We start from the raw sequence: 25024 nt of genomic DNA, 5'->3' as shown, positions 1-25024 counted from the left end.
AACGGACTCTGACATCGAGGTAGAGGCAAGTCGCGACAAGTCGCCGCAAAATTTGAATGGAATAGCGTGCATTGCTGTGTTGATTTTTTCTTAAATGGCTTTTATATAAAAATTAAGTGATAACTTAGAACAATATGAATGAACCAATATGTTTCGCACAATACTTCGCGAATAAACAAAATGTGAGATCACTAAGTAATATTCTAAATTCAAAATTGTTAAAAAGTGAAAATGAGACCGTTTTTCTGCAAGAAGTATTAAAAGAAGAAATTTTGATAAGAGAAATATCGCCAGAACTAAAGAAAATGTTACTTGATGTACAACAAAACATCAAATATTGCAGTAAACAGGATTTTAAGAATTATTTTGTCAATTTAGATGATGAACAGCAAAAGTTATTACCAGTGAATAAAGAGAAAATTTACGAAGACTGCTCGATAGCACTCAGTAAAATAATTCCTAAGAAGTTGTTTGGTAACAATCACAACACTAAAATATTCAAGAAATGCACCAAAATAATAATTTACAGTATGAAACGTCAACACTTGAATTTTGGAAAATTGATTCAAAAGTGGGATTTTAAAATATTTCCTTGGACCAACATAACGCAGTCATCTCAAGTCTTATATAACATTCTTCACTGGATATTTAAAGTTGTATTAGCAGCAGTGATTTCATTGAATTTCTATGTTACGACAAGCAAAATAAATAATGATGAAAACTTGCTTCATTTTTTCTGGAAAAATAAATGGCAGAGCTTTTACGACAGAAAAGTTTCTGAAATGGTAACTGCAAAAGTTATAAATAAATATCATGCCAATTGTTTGGGGAAAAAAGTGAGAAAAAAGTACAGCTTGCAAGAAAAACTGAAATTAAAAACACTCAAAAAAGAAATCCCTAAACTGCATTTAGTTTTGAAACCGAATAACAACTATAGACCAATTGTACGGTATAAAACTGAATCTCTCAATGCAACAGACAAATATAAAATCAAAGAAAGATTATATTTCCTAAGAAAACTGACTGGGAAACCACATGAGAAAATTGAGGTTCAATTTACAAAACTTTACTTTAAATGGTTGGAAAAAAATAAACCAAAGTTATACTTTGTTAAAACAGATCTAAGTAATGCTTTTGGGTCGATCAATAAAGCAAAGCTTTTGAAAATCCTCTGTGAGAGGCATCAGGAGTTACAAAAAACCGAAACATCAATGTATATGAAGAAAAAACTTGCACAACATTATAAAGAATTTATAGCAGAACTCAGAAAACCTTTGCTCATCCGTGCTGGTTCCACAGCTTATGAATGGAAAGAAGGGCTCATGCAGGGATACAAATTTTCACCAGCCCTATCTGAACTATACTATTCGTACTTGGACGATATATACTTTTCAGAACATTTAAAAAACGGTCATGAATTAAAATTATTTATTAGAGTCGTTGATGACTATTTGTATGTAACAGACTCTTTGGAAGATGCTCATTTGTATTTAAAGGCTTTATCGAATTATAGAAATGTGAATTATACAAAAACTGTGGTTAACTTTGAACATGACGATATAAATTGTAGTCCTGAGATAACATTCCTTGGTTATAGCTATAATACTGAAAATTTGGAAGTCAGTCGGTCAAACACAGTTTTTACAGGACAATTGTGTTATAAAATCGCCTTTTCTGCAGCAACTGAAAACATAGGCAAATTTTTAGAAAACCGAATAGGTCAATCCGGCATACAAATTAATGGGCATTTATTTAATTTTCATTATAACAACGAAGAATTAATATGGCAACATATTTTTTTAACGCTATGTTTATCAGCGAATAAATTTTGTACCATTTTATCTTTACTCTGCGATGCGAATGAGATGCCAAATTATTTATCTGTGTACAAAAAAAAAGTTTCAGTAAAACTCTGTAATACTATTACAGAAACATTAAAGAAAAATGGACCCAAAGATTTTCAATTTGTGTATTGTGTTAACCATTTCCGATATCTGTCTTTCAAAGCATTATTGTTATGTGCTACTAAAACTTCCAAATGTAATGTATTGGTCCCATATGTTAATGTTGAATTGGCCAAATCTAATTGCATTAATGGAAAATGGAAGGAACATGCAAGGGTTTTTTCAAAAAGTGGTAAAAATCTAGCACAAGCAATAAAAGAAGTGTGTAGAAGAACAGATTTGAGACAGATTTTTAAAAAATTCGATATATTGCCATGCGATTTTCAATGTTTTGATCATAGACAATTTTATCAACTGTAAGAAATAAAACGTATATATATTAATTTTAATGTAAATATTTTATTTATGTAATAAATTAAATGCTAGAGGTTCATTTGGACGGAATACAGTGTTTAAAAATAAAGCTGTATACATTGTAAAAAATGCACAATTAAAGTAACATTCAGATTGTTAAAAATACTTACTAAATATAGACGTATAATTGTATAGGGCATGATAACTAATGTAAAAAATAGCAAAATAATCAATGATCAAAGTTTTAAATGTAAGTTTCTAATAAAATTGGCAAAACAAGAAATATTTATTATTATTTTGTAATAAGTTTAAATCACATGATTCACATTTGTATATTTTTAACTAAGATGGGTTTAAATATGATTACAAAGTACAAAAACATTTACTTATTCTAAACTTATTACACTAAGTTTGGATGGAATAGTTCAGTTCATCACATAAAACTTAAAATCTATTACACAGACTAAAGAAAAATAGAGTCAGAAAACACCCCTTAAAAAACTTGATTTCTTTTAGAATTCTTTGTCCCTGGGCTTCTTGTCTAGCTTTTCATAGTCAGTGACACTACCTGATTTAAAACTTTTAGACAAAAGTCTGGATCTGAAGCGATATACTAAGTACGAAGATTATGGAGCGTCACACGAGACGATTCGCCCCGCGCGTATGAGGCCTTTTCCCAAGATGAAGGCTGAAATCTATAGAGCGTACTTTGACTTTGCTCAGACTAAATATGACAGTTAAAACGAGACAGCGTTAGCTGGCATAAATCTGTCTCGTTTTAACAGTGGCTTAAGTCTGAGCTAACTCAAAGTGTGCTCTGTAAATTTCAGCCTTATTCTGCTTATCGTTTGCTGTGTGATAATGCCTAATGGCATCAATTCTGATGTTTTTCTCGAAACTAAATTGCTAGATATATTTTAATAATTATTTAAACAGCAAATCTTAGTGCACTCTAAAACAATAGGCTCACGACTGGCACATAAAGTCACGAGCTTTGACAGCTCTAAAATAAATAAGTTTTGTCTGTCCTTTTCTTATTACGTTGGTAAGAAAAAGATGTGAATATTCTAAATTAAGTTGCGCTCAGAACCAGTACCGATGGTTGGAATTGTCTAGCTTTTTATTTAACGCCACAATGCCACTACAAATATTGACAAAGCAATAATATGCCCTGTAACACTGGATTTGTAACTTTTGGACAAAAAGTCCGGATCCGAAGCGATATAGTATGAAGCTTGTGGCGCGTCACACGAGACGATTCTCGCCGCGCGTATGAGAGCTTTCCCAGCGACTAGTTCTGCTGATCTTTTGTTGTGTGATAACGGCTTTAGGCGGACCGCTGCGTCGCTGAAGATCAAATCCGCGTACGGTGCTTGTGATAGGAACATGCTGAAGCTGAAATAAAAAAATGTTTGAAATTCAAAAAAAACTAGCTATACTCTATCCGCGGACAGAAGTTAGTATAGCGCCTTCTCTGTAACGTAATCTCATACAAATGGTAGAGGCAAAAATCTCAATCTCAACCTTTTCCTTTCATATATTTATAAGATTTTAATCTGAACCTGAACTATAAGGACCACACTATTTTTGTTAAGCTGGTATCATTATTTTTAAGTTTGATATTTCTAGCTGTCATTTTGGTCTCTGGGATTAAAAAATAGACTATAGATACATACATGCCAATTTAGTTTAGGGGCTTATTCCACCTTCCTAAATCCTAACGTCCTAAATGGTATAGTTACCGTCAAACTAGCCAACTTTGCCATTCAATGATACGCCATGTAATTTTTTTTTGATAAATTAACATTTAAACAATTAGTTCCAATTTGATGGCGGGCAAAGTAATCCAGACTTTGAGCCAACATTGCCCATTGTGTTGGTAACTTGTAAGTGATGAAAGTTGTTAATAAAAGTGAATACCTAAACTCGTCAGCCGTCGTGGCGCCGTAGAACTGTTGAGCATACACCATGAGATTGGAATACGTGTCCAACTCTGTATGGTTAGCTCTCCCCATAATAACTGAACCCGGTACTCGGCCTAGGTTGCAGTGTTTGTATTCGTGCATTTTCGCGCGGGTACCTGCAAAAATAAATAGAATTCATATACAAATTATTGTAACGGGTAACCTTTACGCGTGGTTAAAGTTTTAAGATATTAAGATTAATTTTTTTTACAAAACAGACCGGAATTGAGAACCTACGCCTTTTTTGGAAATCGGTTACTAAAATATCTGTCTTACAATTTAGTATAGTTTTATATAAGCTGAACTCGTTAAAACAGCTGTTGTTTGGCGGTCATTTTACAAAGATCTGAGCAATCCCAATAAAAGCTGATGGTCTCAGAGCTTGCTTGCCGGTTATTTTCGGCGGAAGTGACGTTATTTCCGCCCGAAAACTCTTGTCACAGCTAAAGAAGTTTCACTTCAAAAGTTTACAGATACAGCTTTCTTTATTATTATTTTAACGAAACAAATATTAATTATCAAATAAATTATTAATAAATAATTAATATTAAAAAAGTTTAATTGAATAAAAAGATTTATTTTATTTTATTTTAAATGGTGTACAAAAGCGCGAGCGCAGCAAGCGTGATTTTTCCCTCGACTCACCGTCCGGACACAGTAGCTGCAAGTCGTCCGGTAACAAGTCCCGCGCCCACCATTCGCGACGCCTGCCGCCGGACACCTCGTGCGGCGCGGTGTGGCGCACGAAGGCCACGTCGCCGCCGCCTTCCACCATGCAGCGCACGGCGCCCACGTGCCCGTAGTAGTCTTCACTGGCGTCACGTCGACAGCGCCTAGATAGACATACATTAAAAGTTTTTGAAGCGAAACTTCTTAGCGGACGTTTGAACAGGTCGAGATGACAATCGGAGAGGTAACGCCCGGCACACTCACACAGCCCCCACGTTAACCGAGTGCGGGCGAGCGCGGGTGACGTGCGGGTGAGCGGGGCGTCCCCCGCCTCATACCCCGATTGCGATCTCAACCTGTCGCGGACTGTATGTTAGTGAGCGAGACAGAAGTATAGCTTCATTTCTGTCGGGTGTATCACGATACTTCACGGGTTTCTTTTTCATTCTTTTATGAAATGAAAATGATTTTAAAACCAAGTCGTATAACGATTGTGTCGTGACTCGTGAACCCCGATGTAAGTTCTCTCTTCCTTCTCATTTATACTATTCGAAGCCTTCAACCGACGGAACAGAAAACCATTCTTATCGGAAATAAGCGCCGTGACACAAATGACAGAGGTTATCGTGAGGGACAGGGCCCGCGTCGACATATTCGCTGCTTAGAGCGCCGGACGCGCAAGATTTTGTAACGGTAATATAATTCAACTTCAGAACTTTGTACAGCGATATCTAGTATGTAATGCAAGAGTCGATGTATCTTTATGAGTACGATGGTTACAAGTTAAGTGTAGTTTCTTACCGGCAAGATGCCCCGTGACATAAATGACAGAGGTTGTCGTGCGGAACAGTCCCCTCGTCGACATATTCGTTGCTCAGAGCGCCGGGCGCGCATGATTTGGTGATGGTGATATAATTTATACGACGAAATCAGGCGAGTCGTAGGGAACCACTGGATTCAGGCGGCGCAAGACCCTTGCGTGTGGAAGTCCCTACAAGACACCTATGTCCAGCAGTGGAAGTCTATCGGTTGCTGATGTAACAAAAACTTCGTTAGCGCGATATAACTTCGTACAGCGACATCTAATATGTTACACAAGAGTTGACGTGTCTCTGAACCAAGTTTAGTGTATTTACTTACCGGAATGAAGCCCCGTGGCACAAATGACAGAGGTTGTCGTGCGGAACAGTCCCCTCGTCGACATATTCGTTGCTCAGAGCGCCGGGCGCGCATGATTTGGTGATGGTGATATAATTTATACGGACGAAATCAGGCTAGTCGTAGGGAGCCGCTGGATTCAGGCGGCGCAAGACCCTTGCGTGTGGAAGTCCCTACAAGACACCTATGTCCAGCAGTGGAAGTCTATCGGTTGCTGATGATGAAATATAATTTAACAAAAACTTCGTTAGCGCGATATAACTTCGTACAGCGACATCTAATATGTTACACAAGAGTTGACGTGTCCCTGAGTCAAGTTTAGTGTATTTACTTACCGGAAAGAAGCCCCGTGGCACAAATGACAGAGGTTGTCGTGAGGAACAGTGCCCGCGTCCACATACTCGCTGCTGAGAGCGCCGGGCGCGCAAGACTTGGTGAAGTATTGCGCCGCGGCGTGCGCGCCGTCGCAACCGTACGACCTTAATGAAACGACACAATGAAATGAAAAATATTTATTTTATGTAGGCCAACTTATAACGATAAACTGATAGCGCGAGTGTCAGGCCCGCGGGGTGATTATGTAGAACGTTGCAGTAGTGACAGCAACGCGACAGCAGTAGCAATCCGACAGTTCATTTGCTATATCTCTTCTTCTACTTATTTTGCTTTGTGGCTATTGCTGTCTCTCTCTAGGCGGACGTTTGACAGCAATGATTGCGAGATTTACGAATGTCGCGAGAAACGTAATCACCCCGCCCGGCTCCACCTGCAGGGCGATTGTCTAAAACCTGCATCAATCATTATTACAATCTCAATTGTTCTGATTGGCTGAATTTGTGCGATTCTTGTTGCAACAATGCATTGTGCCCAATAGTGAGCGAGCATTAACCAATCAGAGATGATTGCGATCGTGACATTGTAGCTGTCAAACAACCGCGGTAGGGCCACAGAGCGGAGACGAGACGACAGGAGAGATTTTTTTATATTCTTTTTTATTTTTTTTATTGTGATTTTAAGATGTGATTTAAACAACCAATAGAATTTCGTTATTCCCGCATCTCGTCTCCGCTCTGCTTCAGTGGACACCACTGATCGGAGATGTATCATATTTGTATGGCACGATCGATGCGGAGATGCGAGTTGCGCCTGAGCTGGGCGGCGGTACAAAGCGGAGATGTGTGCTGTGTGCAGTGAGCGGCGTCGCTAGTTCCACACACTGCGTCACACAACCCACCAGCCGATACAGTTTTTGTAATAGTGACATTTTATTTTTATTTTTATTTTATTTTTATTTATTCGGATCAACAAACAGTAGCACGCAGTGCTTGGATAAAAAACAGTAATAAAATAACTTAGTAATAATATACGTGCTACCCACTACGTCAACCACATAATTATTATTATTAATTAATATACTTACATGTGTAAAAATATATAAATGTAGTATAAAATATAAATAAAGAATATATTAGTACCATACCATCTATCTAAATTCTAATTATCCTACAGGCTTAGTGTAATATAGCAATATTATTCCTAAGATAATTCATGACCAGCTTCTTGAAAGAGCCCACTCGAGAGGAAAAAATGTCAATATTTCCGAAGCATGCATTGTATGACTGTGTCATTCTGTATAGTGGTGATCTCTCACCAGAATTTGTACGGCATCTTGAAGTAGCAAAAAGTTTGTGTGTTAGAGTGCTGCGTACATGACTTCTGGCAGGAATTCTATAACAAAGTTTACGAGTCAAAGGAATACAATCATATTTATTATGACACAGATCATACAATAGCATAGCTTCAAGTTGTTTGCGCCTCGACTGCAAGTCAAGTATATTGTATTTTTCAAGAAGCTGGTCATAAGGAAGGTAGCTTCTCGTACATTTATAATGCATCCTCCGTAGAAATCTTCTCTGTACATTTTCTAATCTCTTAACATATTTATTATAATAGGGATTCCAGATACAAACAGCATATTCAAGTTGTGAGCGAACCAGTGATTTATACAAATGTAGATATGTATCAACTCTCCTGAAATTAGTACCGGTCCGCATTATAAATCCATACATTTTAAAAGCTTTATTTACAATGGTTTGTATATGCGTGTCTAAGTGTAACTTACTATCCAATATTATTCCTAGATCTTTAATATTACTAACCTTCTCTAGACTTTCTCCACAGAGCGAATATGTGTAGTCGCTAGCGGATCTCTTTTTAGTAAAAGTAATATGCTTACATTTATTTAGGCTAAGATTAAGTTTATTTTCTGTACAATATTTAGTAAATCTATTTAAATCAGCCTGAAGATGGTCATGATTATCTCGTAATTCAATTGTTTTAAATATTTTAAGATCATCTGCATATAGTAGAAAATTACTATGCTTAAAGCATTTATGAATATCGTTTATGAATATAATAAATAAAAGAGGTCCAAGAATTGACCCTTGTGGAACTCCAGAAGTAATCATAACCAATTTTGATTGATGGCCACTGATAATAACTCTTTGAGTACGATTTGATATGTACGATTTAAACCATCGCCAAAGATCACCACGTATACCGCTATAAGCTAATTTTTCTAATAAGCGTTTATGATCTACTCTATCAAAAGCTTTTTGAAAGTCTGTATAAATGCAGTCTGTTTGCCTATTGTTATCTAAATTTTCAAATAACTGTGAAGCAAAAACAAGAAGATTGGTTACTGTTGAGCGTTTCTGCACGAATCCATGTTGTTGTGGAATTATAATATTATGTAGCAATGGATAAATGGAATCGTGTACAAGCCGCTCAAAGAGCTTTGAAAGTACAGGCAAGATAGAGATGGGTCGGTAATTTTCTACATTCTTTTTGGATCCGCCTTTATGTACAGGTACTATGCGAGCCATTTTCCATTTTTCTGGAAATATGCCTTGCTTAAGACACATACTAAATAAGATATGCAGTGGCTTGTAAATTGTAGTAGCAGTGGCTTTGAAAAATATTGGAGGTATATCATCCAACCCAGATCCCTTCGTTACATCCAACTTGTTTAGAGCCTTCATTACATTTTCAGCCGTGATAACAGTTTGACTGATAATGTCACATACTATTTCATCTTTACCAGTGCATTCAATATTATCTATGTCGAAGTCATTCGTAAGAGTAGATGGAACAAAAACCGAGTAAAAAAAGTCAGAAAATAAATTACATGCATCGATCGGGTTATTAGCTATATTATTTTTATAAAATACATTATAAGGTATGCGGGAATTGTTTTTTACATTAGAAAAGTATGTCCAGAAATAGCGTGTATTGACTTTAATACTATCTTCTACTATGTTCATGTATTCACTGTAACGACGTTTTGATTCTTTTTTAAAACGAAGTCTAAGTATACAGAACACCTCATAGTCTGACACATTATTATATTTTTTCCATTTAATCCAAGCCCTTTTTTTATCTTTAAATATATGTATTAAGGATGAATTAAACCATACTGGGAAGCTCTTTGCCTTTATAGTTTTAGATGGGATATACTTACGTATGAATCCATAGATTATTTCATAGAATAAACTGACGGCTTGATCAGCAGATTTGTTTTTAAAATGTATTTCCCAGTTGGTGTTAAGTATCTCTTCATTAATAATTGAGTACTCAGCTTGTTTAAAACAGAAGTATGTATGTGTATTTAAAGGAATATGTGGTCTATTAGCAAAGGGCAATAGTGCATAGAAAGGTGGATGATGACCATCAGGTGGCACCAAGGCAGTAAGTGCTTTTGATACATTACAATCATTGTTACTGGATAGAAATAGATCTAAAATATGATTATTATAATTTTCAAAACAATTATATTGTGATAGATTCAATGTAGTCATGAATTGACAAAGATATTGACTAGTTAAACAATTACTATTAGTTAAATGCGGTTCCATATGCGCGCCGTGTCGAATCCAATTTATTGTCGGCATGTTATAGTCGCCAGCAAGGTGTATATTATCGCCAAGCAGCAAAATTTCTTGTAAGTAATTAAAATAAGATAGGTATACATCATGGGTCTGATTCGGCGGAATATATGTTACACCAAATATGTGGCGGCCAGCTGTAGTGAGTAACTCGACTAGCAAATAATCAATAATTGGTGGCACAGCAAGCATAGCGGCCGACTGTGATATTGGCAGCGTAAGAAGCGTGGCAGCCAGCGACCGACGCACCGCGATCATAACTCCACCGCCATCCCGCCGCCCTGTCGCCTTTCGGTTCCTATCACAACGGTATACGTGATATCTCGAGTCAATGAGTTCATTGTCAAATATGTCATCAGTTAACCATGTTTCAGTCAGGAGTATTAAATCGTAGTCATACATAAGTATATTCATATAAAGCGTGTGGAGCTTAGTCCGTAATCCACGACAGTTCTGATAATACACTGAAAGAACTTTATCCATTAAAACTACCTACTGTATGCTAATAAAATAAAAATAACTAGACTTTTGAATCGCATTAACTTACTAAACAATTTTATTATTTTTAGACACCAAGTGACACGCATATTAAGAATAATTTCATGGTAACTACAATGCAATTGTTTATTAATAGTTGATATTTTATAATTATAAGTAACATAAATATAACATTTACAAATAGTATGGTTTATTTTACGGAGAATGAGATTGGAATACATTATATTAGCTAAAAAATAAGAAAATGAACATGTTTTTACTAACGTTGTCATACAAAAAACGCTATACCAGCAATAAAGTATAAATACAAGGTAATAAGTATGTTTACTGGCGACAATCGATAATAATTGCAGTAAGGTAGGTATGTTTTCAAATTTACGCCTACAATGCATACAAAACCAGTAATAGGTAAACCTTATTGCATAGTAATTAAGGTCTGTAATCGCATGATGATCGAGACGAAGTGCACAAAAAATGTCTATGTTGTTTATTCGATAATAACTAGGTTTCCATTCTGTCAGCGCCTCGACTTTTGAATTTAGTAAAATCTCCAGTGGATCGGATAGCAAATGTTGGCGAGGTATCATTTTCCCGGACGAGGATAGTTGCATTTTTGACCCACACGTACTTATATTTGAGCCTTTTAGCCTCCTCACGGCACTCGCGAAAAAGTCGTTTGTTCTTAAGAGTAAGATGCTCATTCATATAGATAATTTGCGACTGACCTTGAATACCTATCTGCTCGCTACGTACTCCGCGAGCCTTTCGGAAAGCACTCAGAATGTTGTCACGCAGAATCCTAGTGGTAAATTTGACAATTATGTTTTTAGGCTGGCGATTGTTTTGTTGATTTGCATGTGGGACTCGATGAATCGAGATTACATCTTTGTTCGAGATTGGGTAGTTAATAGCCGAGCCTATAGCATCTAGGATTGAAAGTAGATTTTCATTCCGTTTGTCAGGTACGTTACAAATCTCAATATTGCATTGCCTCGCCTGTTGTTCTAGGGAGTCGATTTTATGTTCCAGGGAAGAAACGAGATTACCTGTTCCTAGCGCGTCCTTCTTAAATTCTTCAAGGTCACGTACCTTTTTTTCAATATGAACATGCTGCTCTGATTGAAATTGGGCCGATGATTGCAGTTCGGCGATGTCCTTAGTTACACTGGCCAGACTACTCTTCAAGTTAGCTTGCTCGGTCCGTAGTGATTGCATTTCAAGCTGTACTTCAGATAAAGCACTTTTGATATCGCCACTGATTCTATTTAAGCTGTCGTCAATTTCTTTGCGCCATATTTGTAGCATATTCTGGAGATCATTTGTAAAGCTACGCAAGTCAAATTCGGGACGAGTCATCTGTCGTTCGATGAGTTTGGATGACGTGTTCGTTTCCTCAGCAGGCGGAATAACTGAATTACGTACCGGAGTGTTATCACGGCTTCCTTTGTGTCTGCGAGAAACGTTGCTGCAGGAGGGACATTTCCAGGAGGCCAAATAGTCCTTAGTTAGCGTCGTATATTGTTGTGGGTTAATATTCAGACACTCACAGTGATAGCCTGATTTACAGTAATAGCACTTCATAAGGTACTGTTCTGTCAGAGGACGTCCACAACCACTACTGCACTCCATATTTCCAGACACAGATTTTGAGCCTCAACACACTAACGAGACTATTCCGTAGTAAATAATTAGAACTAGCTTTAAATTCGATCGTTGTATTCGTTTTAAGTTGCAACCGCAATGACTGAGACACCTGCCTTTCGTGTCTGAAACTGTGCGTTCAACTCGACATTCAACGCTCGCCGCACTGCAGGCTGAACAAGATGCAGTGCAAACCACAGTCGGGGGGGTTTTTGAAACTTTTTATTTGAATGTCGATTAGCGACAATCTGGATATGATCTGTGGCGGTTACCTTCTAATCACGTCCGGGAGCGGTGTGCAGGCTCGACCGTACCAAAGGGAAGATCTCCCACCGAGCGGTTGGTTGTGCTCGGTAGCGCCAGCTGGGCCGACGGTTGTATCTTGAAACTTCTATATATAGTCCAGATTGCAGAACACTCTGTTAGTGCGAGTACTGTAGGCGGTACATTTGTTCGGGACTAAGTCATCGATTGAACAGCGCCATCTAGTTCTATTGTGGTAACCGCCACATGATCAGTTCTTAGTTTCTTACCGTATCCATCCATTAGAGATGAGATAAGCGAGCGGATAGATCCACCCAGCGGCCATGCCTATGCCGGTATGGCACGTGTTCTTGCCGCGCAGGTACGTCAGGTCTGTGTCCGGATCTTGTTCCTTGGCCACCGCTACTGCGTAGTACCAATTATTGCCACTCGAGTATACCTGTAATCAGTACCCTTATTATAAATGCGAAAGTGTGTTTGTTTGTTGGTTTATTTGTTTGTTTGTACTTTAATCACGTCGCAACAGAGCAACGGATTTACGTGATTTTTTGCATGGGTATAGCCAAAGACCTGGAGAGTGACATAGGCTATTTTTTATCCCGGAAAATCAAAGTTCCCACGGGATTTTTAAAAGCCTAAATCAAAAATTGGAAGGGAAAGGGGAATATTAGTCAGCAATTAACTTGGCTAATATTCTTTAAAAAAAATATTGGACGGGGTATACTCGCCCGCGGGTGTGCCCGCCAACACACCAGCGTGGGCGATAGGAACGCTGCTTTTAGTGCCACCTGATATACAACAAATATACTCACTTCCTGCATGAAAGGCACGAGCCGATGCCTATAGGCCGCGTGCAACATGTCGGCCGCATCGAATACCGCGAAGTCGCACGTGCCCTCAGCGATCGCTCGCTCGCAGTGCCGCGCGCTGTGTGCCCGCCAACACACCAGCGTGGGCGATAGGAACGCTGCTTTTAGTGCCACCTGATATACAACAAATATAATTTTTCATATTCGGTTGGATGGTTTGACATAATCCATACTAATATTATAAATGCGAAAGTGTGCCTGCCTGTCTTACACGTACAGAGTTAGCTTCAGCGGGGAAGGACATAGGCTTCTTTTTATCCCGGAGAATTGAAGAGTTCCCACGGGATTTTAAAAAACAAAGTCGCGGGCATCATCTAGTACTAAATAAAGTGTCTCCCTGTGACCAAATATAGGTAAAAACTAGTCTACATGAGATGGCTATGGGATACCAAAATACCTCTGTACCGAACGTAGACTGAGTAAAAAATCTAATCAAAGGAACGTTTGCTTTCTCATTCACAATAAAAAGAGAGCACAGATAAAGTTACTAATGGGATAAACAGAGACGCAGCTAACCTATTTGCTATAATAATATCCCCCCTCCAATAAGGAATTTAAAAAGTAAATTTTCATTCAAAACTAAATTGAAAAAATTCCTTTTGGAGAAACAGGTAGAATTTCAGGATCATGTGGCGGAGTACTCCTTTTTGTAACAAGATTTAGGTTACATCATAGCCATACCTTATACATGTGCATAGATGTGTCCAATTATATATATATATATATATAAGTAAGTATAATATGTGTGAATTTGTATATATTATTAACATATAGAATAGATAGATTAGATAAGTACAATTGAAATAATTCCGTGGCGCCACCCGAATCAGGGTTCCTACTGAAAACCAGCGCTGTATGTTTTTGTACTTGTGCAAGACATATGGCATTTATGCTGAGTAGGGACCTTTTTTTTCGGGTTGTGCCACACATGACATGGTTTATTCCGGCGCTTCTTCTACTTGAGGTCTTTTGACTTTACTACTCAAGTATAAGAGGCGCCGGGATAACCTAACCTAACAATGGTAATGTGTGGTACAGCCTTAAAAAATAAACGTTTTTCTTTCTTTCTTCTTTCTTTCTTTCTATTTTTTGTCCCTTATCGTGTAACCGTTTTTTTTTCAAGGACTACAACTTTAGTTGCAAAACAATATTTTTTTCGAAAAAGAATTCGTGGCGTCATTGTATTTCTCATTAGGTAGTTATTTACTTGTTTTCACATAAAAAAAACTTTAATACAAATATTGTTGATCGGTTAATGCAAATATTGACTACTAAACAATGGTAATTGTCGTGCTATCGCTATCTCACACGCGGTTACACAGTACTTTAGTCTAGCTTTTTACTCAGTCTACGGTACCGAATAAAGTATATTGTTCGACCCTCATTTTAATCTAAATATATAAAACGAAAAGGTGACTGACTGAGTGAGTGAGTGAGTGACTGACTGACTGATCTATCAACGCACAGCTCAAACTACTCGACGGATCGGGCTGAAATTTGCGCGAACATAAGCTAGTAAAGTATATTGCTCGACCCTCATTTTAATAAAGTATATTGTTCGACTCTCATTTTAATAAAGTATATTGTTCGACCCTCATTTTAATAAAGTATATTGTTATACTTTATAAAAACGGCCTTGTCCACAAACTCAAAGTCGCTCAGCGAGCTATGGAGAGGGCTATGTTAGGAGTTTCCTTGAGGGACAAGATCCGAAATGAGGAGATCCGCAGGAGAACCAAGGTCACTGACATAGCCCAAACTATTAGCAAGCTGAAGTGGCAGTGGGCAGGTCATGCCTGTCGTAGAGGCGATGGCCGTTGGAGCCGGAAAGTCCTTGAGTGGAGACCGTGTTTAAGCAAGCGTAGTGTGGGACGCCCTCCAGCACGATGGACCGACGATATAAAGAGGCTGGCGGGAAGTGGCTGGATGAGGAAGGCTGAGGACCGGGTGTGGTGGCGCTCTTTAGGGAAGGCCTATGTCCAACAGTGGACGTCCACAGGCTGATGATGATGATGATGATGATGATATTGTTATACCCTCATTTTAATACACTTGTCCATCTCCGCCTCGCTGGTGACACAGAGCGTGGCTCGCTTGACGGGGCAGTCGCGAATGCCCGTCACTGCTTTTACTGCTTGGTCGCCGACAAACTCGTTGTTTAGTAGGTGATTCGCTGCTTGTTCGTCCTCTTTGATAACCTTGAAGTTTACTGTTGCGTCCTGCAATCAGAGTAGGAATAATATTGTTTACTAGCTGCCCTGACGAACTTCGTTCCGCCTATCAGTCGATTAAATTTTGAAATGAAAACTAAATTTTAATTTAATTTAAATTAATTAAAAGAAAAACGTACTGTAAAACATTAAAAAAACAAACAGACAAACACACAATTCTTGTAGATGTATCGGACAAATAAGTGTGTTTGTTAGTTTTTTAATCTTTCCGATTTTTTATAATCTATTTTATGAAAATAAATCTTGTCAAAAAACAACACGCTCTTTGAAATCGATTCTAACAATTGTAAAATTATTCTTCATAATTATTATGCGTAGAATCTCCTTTTGACAGGTATTTAACTGTTAAAAAAGAGTGCTATTAATGGGTCCGAGTATATTAGAATAGAAACTATAGAAATACCTGCAACAACAAATCCGTAGTTTCGTCAGATTTGAACAGTTGAAATGGTAGTTCTATCGGACGACCAGACGGATCCATGCGGGGTTTGAAAGGGGATGCACTGTAAAAAATAACATTTTATCTTTATACTAGCGACCCGCCCCAGCTTCGCATGGGTGCAATGTAGATACTAATGTGGTGCCGTGTCAGTGAGGAGATTATAGGCGCCGCCGCGGCACAGCCACCTCCGTCTCGTTAACGAAGGCTTTGTTTCAGATCACATTAGAAAACCATAAAATCGATTATTGTGAGCCAACCTTAAAACATACATGTATGATATCACGGACTTTTTTGTAGAACTTTTTAAAAGAAACAATTTCATTATACATTGTTTTAGTGTAACTTTGACCATTTATGCAGCGCACGCCTCGGAAACTCTCAAATGAGAGGATTTTTTCCGACCTAATTCACATTATTTCAATTTTCCTAGGAATCTCTAATTTTTGAAGAATCTAACTATATCTATAAACCTTCCTCTTGAATCACTATATCAATTGGTGAAAACCGCATTAAAATCCGTTGCGTAGTTTAAAAGATCTACGCGTTCATACATACATACATACATATAGACAGCGGGAGGCGACTTTATTTTATACTATGAAGAGATAAGTACACTGTAAGCGCAGACACTACTACGGTTTTTACGGTTCCGTACCCGAAGGGTGCGAACCGGACCCTAATATTACTAAGCCTCCGCTGTCCGTCGTCTGTCTGTCAGTGGGCTGTATCTCGTGAAACGTAATAGGCAGAGACTCGAAATTTTCACTTTCTATTTAAAACAAATTTATACAATTTTTTATTTCTATTGCCGCTATAATAACTAATCCTAAAAATTTTAAAATGACTACCTTGAAAATTAAAAAAGTGTTTTTCTTGTACGGTACTTGGTACGGCACACTTTATGTGCGAGTTCGACTCGTACTTGACCGATTTTTATTTAGTTAGATGGAAAAGATTCACGATGAACTAATTCCGCAGCGGTATTCCGTCCGTTGTCCGCCTCCTAATCGGAGGTCGGGGGTTCGATCTTGGGCACGTACCTCCTACCTTTTCGGGAGTTATGTGCGTTTTAAGTAATTAAATATCACTTCCTTTACGTGAGGAACCTGTATGTCTGAAAGTTCTCCATAATGTTCTCAATGGTGACTTGGTAGCGTTGTAGACTATGGGCCAAAACCCTTCTCACTCTTAAGAAGAGACCCGTGCTCTGTAGTGAACTAGCGATGTGTTGAGCATGATGATGATGATGATGATGATAGAAAGATTTCCTGAGTGGAGAAGCAAAAGCTTGACTGACGAACAAATCGCGCGGCGGAACAGACACTTACAATTCTTGTTTGTTGTTGAACTGTAGACTGTTATCAGCATTCGGTCGGTATGGAGTATCATAGTATCTCCCACGCTCAGTGGTTGTGGAAGTTAGCACGTTGCCGTAAGGGCCGCGGGTTTGGTAGTCGACGGTGCGGTTCGACATCTTGTTCAGCGGGTTCGGTTCCCCGTATAGCTCCAACAGTTTGAGGAGGAGGTTTTGGTATCTGCAAGAAAAATTAATTTTATTAAAGCTTTTTTTAACCCATACTAATTTAAATGCGAAAGTGTGTTTGTCTATCAGCTTGCTTTTTACGACCCATCTGTTAAACCGTTTTTAACGAAATTTGGTACAGAGATAGCTTGCATCTCAGGGAAAGGCATAGATTGCTTTTTGTCCTAAAAAATCATAAAAATAAACGAAATCCACGTGGACGAAGTCGCAGGCATTATTTATTTGGTGCTAGGTGATGTCCGTGACTTGGTCAGCTTGACGTGAAATCAAGGAAAAATAGCCTGCCAGTGTAGATAAAGCTTCGACGTTTCCCCCCCCCCCCAATAAAAGGCGCCCTAAGCACGTCCTTAACGATCCCGACAACCAAATCATGACCGACGACGCTCCCTATCTCGTAGGGCTACCACACAATTCAACCATATTACAGCGTCTTCACCGTCGACGCCGAGGTCCCCGATTTCTAACGTCACCCGGACGTGGACTCACGCCACGGCCTCGGGGGCGTACGGACTAACCAATAGTCCAACCAATCCACCCATCCCAACGTCATCCTAAGCCGTGGTCCGAGCCTCACAGGAGGCGCCCTTAGACTAGCCATACACGGACAGCTTGAAGCAGTTAGGATGGACTGCTTCAAGCTGCGACTGCGTATTGAACAACAGACTTCTACGTACGTACATACACGAACCGCTCAAGCAGTTGCAACTGCTTCGGGCGGTTAGGCGGTTAAGCAGTCGCCAGGCTTACACTGACTGCTCGAGCTATCGACCGCTCTCGCGCAGTTACCTCCGCTCGCGCTCCTTATTCCACGTCGCGCACGCTTCCCGCCCGTATTGAAATTGACTGCAAGAGCGGTCCGTGTATGTTGATCACTGGCTAACCGAGCAGTCCGTGTATGGCCGGCCTCAGGAGGACGTTGCTCCCCGACCTCTCAAATCATTTCTTCGAGCCCTAGGACCTATATGGTATGTCGTATGGCCTACGCAGCAAAGTCAATTCGAAACAAAAAAAAAATTTTACAAAAAAAATAAAAACCGACTTCAATACCTAGCCACAAACACTAAAAATTAAAAAATAATTTAATTTATTACCGAATATATTCTATATATATAAAAGGAGAAGGTGACTGACTGACTGAGTGATCTATCAATGCACAGCTCAAACTACTGGACGGATCGGGCTGAAATTTGGCATGTAGATAGCTATTATGACGTAGGCATCCGCTAAGAAAGGAATTTTGAAAATTCAACTCCTAAGGGGGTTCAAAAGGGGTTTGAAATTTTGTAGTCCACGCGGACGAAGTCGCGAGCATAAGCTAGTTATGAATACAAGAGTTAATATAGTTCCATAATAATACTTTTTGGTGCCGGTGCCTTCATATTTTTATGAGACACCACAAAGGCACCTCATTGGCGCCGACCCGACAAGACGGTTTTTATTTTTTTTTGCAAAAAAATTTTATTTCACAATTTTTAGTGACTCCATGGTATTGAAATATGCTATGCCTGGTTAAAAATCTACTGTTTACTAAGCTATTACACTGATCGCGAGCAATTGACTCTTATCCGTTGAGGAGTTCCATTATCTATCTTCGAAGATTTTCATCAGATCTTCACCAAATTTATATGGGACCAACTTTGAAGTATACCCTTTCAAACAAAAGAAGAATTTTCAAAATCAGTCCAGGTCCTCCTCCTTTTTTGAAGTCGGTTAAAAATTCGACGTTTTGCTACAAGTTTCCCAATTGTCGTGAAGTGTGCCAATACTTACTGCTTCCTCTGCTGCACGGTAGCAGCGCTGCTGGTGACGACGGCGTCAGCGGGCACGCGGCCCCAGTGGCAGCGCTCCCACTCCTGCACCGCCATCCTGGAGCCGTCGCGGCAGATCAGCTCGAAGCGGTCGGCCGACACTCCCCCTGGACGTTAAACATGTATTAGGGTATATGTACATCGACCTTTGAAATGAAATGAAATGAAATAATTTTATTTGCTAAATATGGGTAGTTTACAAAGGTCTTAATATATTACTTATAATTAATATATTAAGTTTTGTACTACGCAACTCTCGGGAGTTCCATAGTCCTTTGGTAATACAATTACTATATTACGCCTTAGTCCGAAGCAAGCTCGAAACAAGCACCTGTGTCTGGCATCCGTACGAGGCAAAGTACGGGCTTATATTAGAAAAAGTACAAAAGGCCTTCCTAAGATACCTGTATAAACGTTGCTATGGATATTACCCTTTCCTATACCCAACCAAATTTCTGCTAGGTTGCTTAGGTTTCAACTCCCTGGAGGTCAGACGCATTTGCGACCAACTCAAAATTATGTGTCAAATTTTGCGAGGAGATGTTAATGCTCCAGAACTTCATGACCAACTGTGTCGCATACGTGTCCCTGAATCCAACAGTAATCTTCGTCCACGAAAAAATAAACTTTTCGTGGTCCCACATAATCGCACTGTTGCTAGATCTATGTCACCTATACCCCGTTCATTAGCATCGTTCAACGCGCTTTTGGACAATAATGCTCAATGGGACCCATTTAATGATGGGTCTATAATACTGGTTCGGGAGTTACTGAAGTACGCTGAGAGCATTGCATGAATATGTCATTCAATGTTCTCAGCGTACATATTCAAAATTCTTTGATCTTTTATCGTTTTGTATTTTATGTCTTTTTTCTTGTACCTTTATTTGTATTTAAATTTATTATTAATCATCTAGTTAGTGTAAGTGGCACTGCCGTTCTAATTAGATATAAAATAAATAAAATAAATAAATAAATAAATAATCTAAATAGTCCCCGCATATTTACTGATACTTCAGCATGCAAATATTAATAATAATATATCTACACCTAAAGGTAATTTGTACAATGACAAACGATGTAGGGTATATTATTCAAACTTATTTTAAAAAATTACAACTAATTAATTATACATCTTAAATTAGCACTATGACTTCCATGGTATATAATTGAGGTAATCTGAGACAGAGTAGAACGATTCATCGCACAACCATTGAAAGAGCTTCCTTTTAAAATGTGTCGTCGGTAGCTTTTTTAAGTTTGTATCTAATTTATTATACATTTTAATGCTCATTGCGTAAGGCGATTTTTGAGTTTGCCTAAGATTATATTGTGGCATTATTAGCCTATCTTGATTCCTTGTTATACTATTTTGGTTTACATCGGATTTTTTGACAAAATGACAATTTTTGACAAAATATGACATTCGTTATATCATCACTAATACAGTAAGCGGCCGAAATTTATGTATGTACATCGGCCTTTAGAAGGAGATAGCAAATTTGTAGAGAACTGTCTCTGTCGTCAGACCTTTTGTCGGTCTGTGACAGAGACAACGCTCTACAAAGCCGAAATGTCATAGAATGCTAAAGGCCGATGTACATACATAAATTTCGGCCGCTTACTGTATTAGTGGTGATATAACGAATGTCATATTTTGGACATTCGCGGATGCGAATGTCTGCTGTCAAGAGATCGCTATTTAGCGATAAGGCCGCCTTTTTGTACCTACTTTTTAAGATTTGTTTTTTGTAACCCGTCATTTGTGTTTTGTGGTGCAATAAAGAATATACCTACATCCATACATACATTATTTAGAGACTGATTATAGTAACTTTTGCACGAGTACACGAATTACATTCGTATACTCGCAACACGAATAAGCTCGCGCGCTCGCCAACAAGCATGCCTTGAAGGCAGGCAGGAAGAAGTCACTTGGGGGCCAGGGTATATCTGACCCCAAGTGACACAAGTTTACCTAGTACCCTCTGTGACAACAGCGTGTGTTGTATGGTGGTGTCCCTCACGAAGGCGATGTCCCCCGCGCCGTCGGCCAGCAGACACTTGAGCGCGCCCTCGTACCCCGCGTGGGGGTCGGCCAGGGTACACCTGACCCCCGCTCCGCCGGCGCATAGCTTGCACAACCTGTATTATTTTATAATCAGTACCCTTATTATACTATCTTCTTCTTTCTTCTTTGGGGCTATACAGGTCCTTACTATCCCTGAATCACTGCGACCGTCTCCGATCTATTGTGTTTGCCTCCACTTCACACTTCCTTGTCAAATCCTGTGGCCGCCAGATACAGCAGCACCTTCTTGACTGGAATTGAAGTAACATCCTCCGGATAAATGATGTGTCTCCCTAGGTGGACGCTACGTTTGTGCATCAGAGCAGGGCAGAAGCAGATAATGTGCATCGGAGTCTCGGAAGACTCGTGGCACAGCCTGCAGATGTCCGAGCCCTGGAGCTTAAGGTTATACATGTGCCTGTTCAGGCCACAGTGACCCGTTAAAGCTCGCACCAGGATGCACATGTTACTTCTGTTAAGCGACAGCACCTCAGATGCTACCTTCTTGCTGAAGGATTTAACCAGCGCTTTCGAGTGGTTTAACCCTGGCAAGTTTCTCCAGCGGTTGAGTGTGTCATAGTAGCAATAGGTTATTATACTATATTATATTATATAGAAATTGTTGACGAGTAGATATACCTAGGACACACAATCCAGTTGGGTAGGTCCAATTTCGAGAAAGAGGTCACCTGCCGAATCCAACTCATAAGAAAGCTCAGAGTCACTCAGTCAGTCAGCGGGCGATGGAGAGAGCTATGTTTGGAGTTTCTTTACGTCATCGAATCAGAAATGTGGATAGACGTTGGGGTCCCTGCTGGAATAGCGACCTCACACCAGAAGACGCAGCGTTCGAAGACCCCCCACTAGGTGGACGGACGACATCAGACAAGACGCAGGGAGCCGCTGGACCTATGCCCCAGTAGTCGACTCAATCGGTTGATGATGATGATGATAACTCAATGAATATTTCTCATTACTTTTCTTTTCTTTCTTACAGTTACAGCCTAGATACATACTGATCGGAGTTATCGCCAATGGGGTTGTACATGTCCTTCAGAGAGTTGGGCGCGCACGATTCGCCGAAGTACTGTATGGCGGACTTGACGTGGTTGTTGCAATCCGTCACCCGCAGCCCGCCTTCGCGCATCAACTGACAAAAAGAAACAAGACTAAACTTGGTAACTACCCATTGTTATAAATGTCTCATTCCACCCTCCTTTTTCTACAACCGCACCGCACGCCACCGCAATCAATTCCACCTTCACCACCTGGGTTTCTGGAGCACTTCGACCACCCGTTGTGCCAGATCCTTTTTTCTACGCACATGCAAACTGTGGAATCAACTCCCTTCGGCGGTGTTCCCATTAGATTACAACATGGGGTTATTCAAGGGGCGGATCAACAAATTCCTGAAAGGCCGGCAACGCATCAGCGGTTCCTTTGGTGCTGCAAATGTTCATGGGCGGCGGTAATCACTTAACATCAGGTGACCCGTCTACTTGTTTGCTCCCCATTTTTATAAAAATAAATCCTATCATATTGATGATGATGATGGATCATACTCACAACATGTATAGGCATGACCCATCCCGCCAGCGAGCCAACACCTGGGAAGCAGGCCCGCGCTCCCCGCAGCCCATGCAGGCCACTGCCAGGCTGCACGGCAGGTAAACTTCCCTTCTTGACCACTGCTACTGAGTATTGGAAGGGCTCCCCATGTCCATATAACTGTTGGTAAGAAAAAACTCTTTATTACATACAAATACTTAACATAAGAAAAAAATTGCACAATATTAACAAATTAGGGTGTAAAGGCAGCCTTATCACTTGTTGACCTCTTTCAGGCAACCTATAATATGGATAGAAAGAGGTTGGTGCAACAAAGAGTTTTAAATTATTTTGTAATAGTGGATACCTGGCATGTTCTACTATGCTAAAAAAAGAATGTGCTTAATGCATTTTTTTCTCCTGAAACCATCTTCGCATTATTGCCTTTCTAATGAAACCGGTTTGGTGCACATCGGTTGGATGGTTTCAAAGTCTATAACATACACAGGTAGAAACATTATTTAGTGTTTTATATATTAAGATTTTCAGAAATACATATGAATAAAATTCATGAAAACAACTTTTATATCTTCATAGACTAAAAATAGTATAGTGTGAGGAAAATGTAGTGTTAGAAATAAATATACCTCCTGCATGATTGGCACTAGAGAATGGAACCTCCCAGCAACATACACCTCCCCTGCATCCAAGGCAAGAAGGGACGCCTCTCCCCTGTCCACCCAAGTCATACATTCTTCTGTGTCAAATGCCTGCAAGAAAAATACAAAATAAACGTTATTATCAACCATAGGGGATGAGTTTTCAAAAATCCTTTTTTAGCAGATGCCTACGTCATAATAGCTATCTGCATGCCAATTTCAGCCCGATCCATCTAGTAGTTTGAGCAGTGTGTTGATAGATCAGCCAGTCCCCAGTGGGGTTTGAAATTTGTGTAGTCCACGCGGACGAAGTTGCGAGCGTAAGCTAACATGTAATGTAACAACAAAATATCTCATGTGTACCTTAACATATTTTACATACCTTAGTTTAGTAAATGTAGTCTAGTGAACTGTGTGTCAATTTACCAGTTACATTGCTTGTTGTCTTGAGTGGAGACAGCGTTTAAGCAAGCGTAGTGTGGGACGCCCTCTGGCACGATGAACCGACGATATAAAGAGGCTGGCGGGAAGTGGCTGGATGAGGAAGGCTGAGGACCGGGTGTGGTGGCACTATTTAGGGAAGGCCTATGTCCAACAGTGGACGTCCACAGGCTGATGATGATGATGATTGTTTATTGTTAATGCAAATCAGGTACCCACAACACAGGACTACCTAGTGTGGGTACTATCAGACAATGTTAAAATTGACAACACTGTTTTGTTGATTAAATATTTTGATTAAATATTTTTCATTTTCATTACTTACTCTTTTACACTGTATTTCAATATAATCCCTTCCAAACAGTCCCTTGTCTTGCATGGCAGTTTGAGACAGTTTCTCACATTTCTTCTGTTCTAACACAGAGGTAGTACACCATGACACCATGTCCACACCTTCAACTTTGGGTTGTACGAAGATACCATTTGATATTGATTCACTTCCATAGTAACTAGCATTACAATAAGCTGTAAGAAAAATGTAACTTAAACTAATTTTTGAAAACTTTGCATTTGTCTGTGCATTTGCTTAAAACTGCTAAGTTTTAAGTGGTTTTAAGAGAGACAGAATAAGTTTAAATTAATCTTATCTTTATAAGAAATCCTTGACTTTATATTGTTATGACTGTTTACTGTAGATAGTTTAACTCCGCCAACATACTTTACTAAGTTTTTAGTCAAGAAATGTTAAATAACGTTGTTTTAGTTTTAAAACAAGCTTTGTTTACATCAAGTAACCTGTAGCTGTAGCACTTACCAATAAGTACGAATAATAGCAGATAGCTTCTGTAGGTTTTCATTTTATTGTTGTTTTACACTTGCATAGTTTCAATAAACTTTACACAATATTATTTGTTGTGAAATAGGTATTCAATTTACTGTTAAAATTAATTATTTTTCGGTTTTTTGAGATTTTGAAAGCCTGACACGCCCAAAGACAAAGACAACTGACATTCAAT

General features: G+C 39.2%; 3 protein-coding genes across 3 annotated transcripts; 1 reads left to right on the top strand and 2 right to left on the bottom strand.

The window, feature by feature from the left end:
- Positions 1-5: 5 nt before the first annotated feature.
- LOC117993662 (telomerase reverse transcriptase-like) lies at positions 6-2264 on the top strand. The gene has a single exon (XM_034981463.2). It carries the CDS (start codon positions 135-137, stop codon positions 2262-2264), a length of 2130 nt encoding a protein of 709 aa, XP_034837354.1. The 5' UTR covers positions 6-134.
- Positions 1965-25024, bottom strand: Tsf2 (transferrin 2). Its single transcript, XM_069506853.1, has 16 exons — positions 24823-25024; positions 24334-24533; positions 23556-23678; positions 22927-23088; positions 22377-22510; positions 21268-21434; positions 19252-19396; positions 17267-17473; positions 15900-15999; positions 15302-15484; positions 13209-13379; positions 12666-12835; positions 6385-6528; positions 4868-5055; positions 4179-4338; positions 1965-3653 (listed from the first exon to the last, which is right to left on the bottom strand). The coding sequence occupies exons 1-16, from the start codon at positions 24863-24865 to the stop codon at positions 3383-3385; spliced, it is 2568 nt and encodes an 855-aa protein (XP_069362954.1). The 5' UTR covers positions 24866-25024; the 3' UTR covers positions 1965-3382.
- LOC117993665 (uncharacterized) lies at positions 10829-12227 on the bottom strand. Its single transcript, XM_034981466.2, has one exon. The coding sequence runs from the start codon at positions 12118-12120 to the stop codon at positions 10993-10995; it is 1128 nt and encodes a 375-aa protein (XP_034837357.1). The 5' UTR covers positions 12121-12227; the 3' UTR covers positions 10829-10992.

Source organism: Maniola hyperantus, chromosome 24 (genome assembly GCF_902806685.2).
Source record: "Maniola hyperantus chromosome 24, iAphHyp1.2, whole genome shotgun sequence".
Lineage (NCBI taxonomy): Eukaryota > Metazoa > Arthropoda > Insecta > Lepidoptera > Nymphalidae > Maniola > Maniola hyperantus.
This window is presented reverse-complemented; position numbering and strand designations above follow the sequence as displayed.

Coding starts and splice junctions, on each gene's coding strand:
- LOC117993662 (XM_034981463.2), top strand. CDS start 135: ATGAATGAACCAATATGTTTCGCACAATACTTCGCGAATAAACAAAAT.
- LOC117993665 (XM_034981466.2), bottom strand. CDS start 12,120: ATGGAGTGCAGTAGTGGTTGTGGACGTCCTCTGACAGAACAGTACCTT.
- Tsf2 (XM_069506853.1), bottom strand. CDS start 24,865: ATGAAAACCTACAGAAGCTATCTGCTATTATTCGTACTTATTG. Junction 13,380..15,301: donor ACAAGTGTATTAAAATGAGG/GTATAACAATAT, acceptor GTTGTATATCAG/GTGGCACTAAAAGCAGCGTT. Junction 4,339..4,867: donor GCAGCTACTGTGTCCGGACG/GTGAGTCGAGGG, acceptor TTATTTTTGCAG/GTACCCGCGCGAAAATGCAC.